The sequence below is a fragment of the Neopelma chrysocephalum genome, unplaced genomic scaffold (genome assembly GCF_003984885.1).
Source record: "Neopelma chrysocephalum unplaced genomic scaffold, ASM398488v2 Primary Assembly neopelma1_225, whole genome shotgun sequence".
Classification (NCBI taxonomy): Eukaryota; Metazoa; Chordata; class Aves; order Passeriformes; family Pipridae; genus Neopelma; species Neopelma chrysocephalum.
In genome coordinates, this window is record NW_020897887.1 from 113,404 (window position 1) to 119,973 (window position 6,570).

Genomic DNA, 6,570 nt, shown 5'->3' on the forward strand with positions numbered 1-6,570 from the left:
GAGGGGACACACAGACGGGTCAGGGGACACACAGACGGGTCAGGGGACACACAGACAGGACACACAGACAGGACACACAGACAGGACACACAGACAGGACACACAGACAGGACACACAGACAGGGCATAGGACACACAGACAGGACACATAGACAGGGCAGAGGACACACAGACAGGACACACAGACGGGTCAGAGGATGCACAGACAGGTCAGGGGACACACAGATGGGTCAGAGGACACACAGACAGGACACACGGACAGGGCAGGGGACACACAGACGGGGCAGGGGACACACAGACAGGTGAGAGGACGCACAGACAGGTGAGAGGACGCACAGACAGGACACACAGACAGGGCAGAGGACACACAGACGGGTCAGGGGACACACAGATGGGTCAGAGGACACACAGACAGGACACACAGACGGGTCAGGGGACACACAGATGGGTCAGGGGACACACAGACAGGGCAGAGGACACACAGACGGGTCAGAGGACGCACAGAGAGGGCAGAGGACACACAGACAGGGCAGAGGACACACAGACAGGACACACAGATGGGGCAGAGGACACACAGACGGGTCAGAGGGTGCACAGACAGGTCACACAGACAGGTCAGGGGACACACAGACAGGGCAGAGGACACACAGACAGGGCAGGGGGCTGGAATTGGATGGTCTTTAAGGCCCCTCCCAACCCAAACCATCCCGGGACTTTTATCCCAAATATTTATCTGAGCTCCCCCACTCCCTGGAACCTTTCCGAGGCTCCTCTCTCAGTTTAACGGGATTAACCAACCAAATGAATCCCTCTGAATATCTCCAGTGCTCATCCTAACGAGCCATTAGAGCTCCTGCAGCTCTGATTTCAGACACATCCTCACCAAAAACATCCTGGTGGTGCTGGCCTCCGAGCTCAGGGCAGGGTTGCAGCTGGCCAGGAGGTGGATTTGGGTCAGGAGCTGAACGTGCTGGAAGAATTAAAAAAAAAAAAAAATCACACAAAGTGAGGGTTTTTTCAGCGCATCAGAAATCAAAAAACTTGAAAAGCACAAGTGCAGGGCACCCCAAAAAACCCCTGTCAGCAAAACACCTTTTGAACAACAGAGAACTGAGGGGAATGTTTGACACCCACCAAGTTTATGACACAGATTTTGAATCCACTGTCTGTGTAATCTCAGGGCAGTTTCCCAGGTTTTGTGCCAAAACCTCACAACCAAAACAACCCACACAGAGAGGACTTTTTAATTTTTTTTCCCCCTAAATAAACACATCTCTAATTTCTTCAGCAGCCTGAGCTCTCAGAACTGCCCATTTCTGAATTTTCACACAGATTTTTTCGCGGTGGGAGGGGGAGAAAAAAAGAAGAATCTAAATTAGATCAGGAATAATATTCTCAGACAGTGATAAAGAAGGTGTTGAAAAGAGAGGATTTGGACAGACAGTAATAAAGGAGGTGATGAAAGCAGAGGATTTGGACAGATCAGAGTCAGGATTCCAAGGTGGCCAAGGCCATCCCACGTGAGAAGAGATGGCCAGAAAGCAGCTCTGATTCACACACTCAATTCTAATTGTCCTTCCATGTGCAATCAAGGCTGTGAATATCCCTAAAAACACCCAGGTTCAGCTTTTCCAAGGAATTCCTTTAAGGAAGCCAAGCCTTGCTGTGCCCTTGGCCCCCCCAGCAAAGGTTCATCAGCTCAGGCCACCCCACATTTAATTAATGAATTAATTACCTGCTGCATTTGCTGCTGGAGCCTCTTCCTCTGGGCACTGTCCAGGACAAGGCTCTGCAGGGGCCTCTCGCTTGGGGGTTTGGATTTTTCAGCCTCCTGGGGGGGTTTGAGGGAGGATTTTTTCATCCTCAGCTGCTCCAGCTGCTCCTTCACCGTCCGGTGCTGCTCGTTCAGCAGGTTGGCCAGAGGTTCCTCGAACCTGTTTGCAGCCAGGGAGAGCAAAATACAACAACCCAGGGCTTAAAAACCCTTCCCACTGATCCAGGATATTTTACTCTACCTGGGATTCATCACAGTTCATTCACTGTGCTCCTCAAATACTCCCCAATTTGAAAAACACCCAGTTATTTACACTGGGTAAGTCTTCTGACCCAACCTTGCACTGCTGATCGTCTCCCCAAGGTATTTTTGGGTGGCATTTTATCACCTGGAGGGTCTCCAGAAAGACCTCAGGCTGCTCCAAAAGCTGTCACTTTATAAAAAAAAAATGAACAAATTAATTACCACTCAGCTTTATGCAGAGGACTCTACTAGAGACCCTACAATAAATAGCAGAAAAGAGGATGTACTTGCCATCACCCTTTCAAAAACAGTTTCAGCTATCCCCTGCTTTACATATGACCTAATTTTTATCTATTTTATTTTAGCTACACCAGTTAATACCCTGATTTCTGCTGGTTATCAGCCTCCCTTCTCCAACAGGCCTGAAGTCAGTTGTAAGTCAAGTTATTCCGTGATGCTCCTAATGCAGGGTGTCATAAAAACAACAACAGACCCGGCAAATAAAGGTGTTTTATGGGACATCTAAAAATCCTGTGTGCAAATAAAACCAGGGAAGAAACAATTGCAGAACTGCCCACCAAGGAAAAACCAATAAAACGCCCCGTTATCAAACCCAAATGTATAAAAATCAAACCCAAATGTATAAAAATCAAACCCAAATGCATAAAAATAATAAAAGAGAGAATAAAGCTTCCTGGCTTTTCAGCCTGTAGCTGGTTTTGCAGTTGCTGCTCTCCCCTCTGGCACTGCTCATCCCAGAGGGAGCATCCAGGAACTCCAGCCTTCACTTTAGCTCCCTTCCCAAACAGACACAGCTGCACCTCGAGCTGCTCTGCCCCATAAACAAGGAGACCCCCCCCTGCTCCTGCAGCCCCCCCTTTCCAGAGCCTGCAGCTGGTCAATCCAGAGGGATTGTCACCCAGAAAGAAATCATGGAATGGTTTGGGTGGGAAGGGACTGAAAGCTCCTCTCATTCCACCTCCCTCTAGAGCAGGTTGCTGCAAGCCCCGTCCACCCCAGGGATGGAGCTGCTTTAGCCTCTCTCCTCTTCAAGGTGCTGTTGAACACAACCCAAAAATCATCAAAAGCCAATTTCCAAGCTTTAGAGTCGCTTCATTCCCAGCCCTCAGCTGTCCCAGGCCTCGTTTTCCATGGAAAGGCCAACATCACATCCAAGTTATTCACTCAAACTGAAGGTGACACACTTGGTCAAGCCCTCAGGTGTCCCTCCCTTGCCACCCCAAACCCACCAGGGCAGCAAGTGAACCTCACCCTCCCCTTTAAGAAGATGAAAATTCAGATTGGATGTTACAAAGAAACCCTTCCCTGCCAGGCTGGGGGAACTGCCCAGGGAATTATGGATTCCCCACCCCTGGAAGTGTCCCAAGGCCAGGTTGGAGCAACCTGGGCTAGTGGAAGGTGTCCCTGCCCGTGGAATTAGTTGATCTTTTAGGTTCCTCCCAACCCAAACTGTTCTGTGAGGGCAGGGCAGGGTTGCAGCTGGCCAGGAGGTGGATTTGGGTCAGGAGCTGAACGTGCTGGAAGAATTAAAAAAAATAAATCACACAAAGTGAGGGTTTTTTCAGCGCATCAGAAATCAAAAAACTTGAAAAGCACAAGTGCAGAGGCCACTGCACTTTCCCTGCCCATGGAATTAGTTGATCTTTTAGTTTCCTCCCAACCCAAACTGTTCTGTGACTCCCTGTTCAGCACAGAGGTAAAGAAGGAGGGACAGGATCCTCCTGCCTTGTTGGGAACTGTCACCACTCTGAGAGGCCTTGGCTGCTTCCACTGAGCTGCTTCCACTGAGCTGCAGCACCAATCTTGGAGTGCAGACACCCTTCTGAACGTGTCTCTCTCTGAAAGGACACGTTGTCACCACTGTCACCTCCTCCAGATGCATCACAAGCAGCAAAGTTAAACGCGGCACCCACAAAAAAAAAGAGGGTCGAGTGTCCAATCCGTGCCCAACCCCACAAATAAAACATCCCAGAGCTCTCTGAGCTGCCCAGGCAGCTCCTCTCTTTTCCCCCACAACCAAAGGCTCCCACCTGAGGGCCTGGGGGGTGTTGAAGCTTGGCCTGGACTCGGTGACAGCATCTTCATCCTCGGGGCCTTCATCCTCCATGTGGGAGAAACCCATCTCGTCCTGGAACTGCAGAGAACACGGAGTCACAGCCCCAGGGAGCACATTCAGCTAATAAAGCTCAGGAAGAGCCTCTCAGCACAGACATTTCCCTCTCCAGGCACTTCAGGAAGTTCCTACAGACGATCCCAAGCCTGAACCGACCCTGTGGCCTCCCCAGAGCCCAGCCCTTGGTGCCTCCCCTCATCTCATGTCACATCCAACAGCTCTTCCCCTCAGCTCATCACTTACTGTCTCAAACAGCTCCTCCATCAGTTCATTCACTTCCTTCTCTGCAAGCAAAAATCAAAAAGAAGTGTGAATATTCCTCTTCTGAGACATACTCAGCAATCCTGTCATGATATTAAGTCATCTAAGGAATTTTCCTCACAAAGGGAAACCCTCTTCTAGCAGAGAGGACCAAAAAGGAAAGGCCCCTGATAATTCCCTTTTTTAATTCTGGGCCAAAAATACTTCACTGAGATTGTTTGGATTCAAAAATACAACGTAAAACCTCATTTTCGCAATGAAACTCAAAGTGATGTTAACCCGTAATAACACCTGAAGGAAATGTGGTTTGCTGCAAAGGTGGGAAGTGGTATCTTTATAAAATAAGCTGAAGACTGAGAGGACTCAGAGAAAATTTAATTGCACTCAAGAACGAGGCAAACATTCAAGTTTGAACTGGCTGAAGCTTTCAGGTTTATTGTCACCACCTAAATATTGCTGCTCAGGCCTTGCTGTGGGGTGAAGCTCCCACAAAGCCAAAAGCTGCAGATTTTAATCACCTTACACTGCAGAAATCCTTGAATAAAACCCTTCCCCACATGAATTATGAGCCAGGAGGGGAGGATTCCCCAGGATTCCCCAGGAACTCACTGGTGATCCTCACGGCCCGGTCGTTCCTGAAATCCTCCGTGTCCGGCTCGTCCAGATCCTCCAGGAAGTTGTACTCGGGGTCATCATCATCATCAGCTTCATCTGAGGGGAAGCACATCTGGGGATGTCACTCCCCTGCCCCCAGGACCACCCAGGAGCACTTTGTTCCCTGCCTGATTTGGCCCAGGAAGGGCTGGAATTGCTGCCTGTCCCATTTTACAGAGCCAGCTTGACTCCCTGGCACCCGAGTTTCACCAAAGTTTAGTTTCACACATGATTTCCACACATGATTTCAGTTTGTGTTTTATATCCAATTCCCTGGAACCAGCCGTAGGCAACCAGCAAACACAGGAGGAACAGGAGGTTGAGCCCCAAAGCTCGTCCCTGTTCTTTCCCAAATAACAAAAAGCTGTTTCTCCCCAAACAGATCCCTCTCAAGGAGCAGGACACACTCGGGTTCAGGGGTAGATGCTCAGGGGGTTAAACCCACCCCTTTCCTTTGTGCTGGACAGTAAATATTTACAAGTGAGGCCCCTGAGGGTTGAAAACTCTCACCAAGAGAGTTTTGGGGTCTCCACCAAGGTCCCTGGGGGAGGTGAGGGAAGCTGGGGGCAGGCAAAGCTCACGAGGACATCAAGGATAAACAGGAAACAAAGCTTTGGGCTTTCAACACAAAATCACAGGATGGCTTGGGGTGGGAGGGACCTTAAAGATCATCTTGTTCCACCCCACTGCCATGGGCAGGGACACCCTCTGCTAGCCCAGGTTGCTCCAATCCTCATCCAACCTGGTCTTGGACACTCCCAGGGATCCAGGGGCAGCCACAGCTTCTCTGGGCAACCTGTGCCAGGGCCTCCCCACCCTCACAGGGAGTAATTTTTTCCCAATATCCCATCTAACCCTGTCGGTTTGAAGCCATTCCCCCTTGTCCTGGCCCTCCAAGCCCTTGTAAACAGCCTCTCTCCATCCTTCCTGGAGGCTCCTTCGGGTCCTGGAAGGCCACAGCCGGGTCACCCCGGAGCCTTCCCTTCTCCAGGCTGAACAATCCCAATCTTCCCAACCTTTCCTCCCAGCAGAGGATCACCAGGAAAGGTGATCCCTGCTCACCTTGGTGTCTCTGGACTGGTTCATGTCCAGCCTCTCCCCCAAACCCTCCTCCCTCTGCTCATCCCCAGCCCGGATCCACCCCGGGCGTCGCCGCGACGCCGGCGCAGCCCCAGCCCTCGATTTATCAAACCCCAAAACCCCCAAATCCAGCGAGCAAACCCCATCAAATCCACCACCTCACCTTCGTTCTCCACATCATCGTTCATGAGCCCCCCCAGCCACCTCTTCCACTCCTCGTCGTCGGCCGTGTTGGGGTCGTACATGTCGGGGGTGATGTCGGGCGCGCGCAGCTCGGCCTCCAGCTGCCCCAGGGGCACGTCCTTCAGGGGCCTCTTGGAGCGGGTCCTGAAGGCGATCAGGCTGTCCTCCAGGGGCTGCAAGGGGCAAGGACACCGTGGGCACCACGGCCCTGCCCTCCCCAGAGCCCAGCACAGGCACCACC

At 51.2% G+C, this 6,570-nt stretch overlaps 1 protein-coding gene across 2 annotated transcripts in view; it reads right to left on the bottom strand.

Moving 5' to 3' along the window:
* GON4L (gon-4 like) overlaps positions 1-6,570 on the bottom strand; it is a 34,754-nt gene that overhangs the window by 15,042 nt on the left and 13,142 nt on the right. For both annotated transcript variants that reach the window (XM_027703306.1, XM_027703308.1), the window contains 6 exons: positions 6,310-6,502; positions 5,022-5,123; positions 4,395-4,435; positions 4,069-4,172; positions 1,736-1,934; positions 884-970 (listed from right to left, as the gene is read on the bottom strand). In XM_027703306.1, coding sequence (XP_027559107.1) covers positions 884-970; positions 1,736-1,934; positions 4,069-4,172; positions 4,395-4,435; positions 5,022-5,123; positions 6,310-6,502 — 726 coding nt within the window. The remainder of the gene's footprint in view (positions 1-883; positions 971-1,735; positions 1,935-4,068; positions 4,173-4,394; positions 4,436-5,021; positions 5,124-6,309; positions 6,503-6,570) is intronic.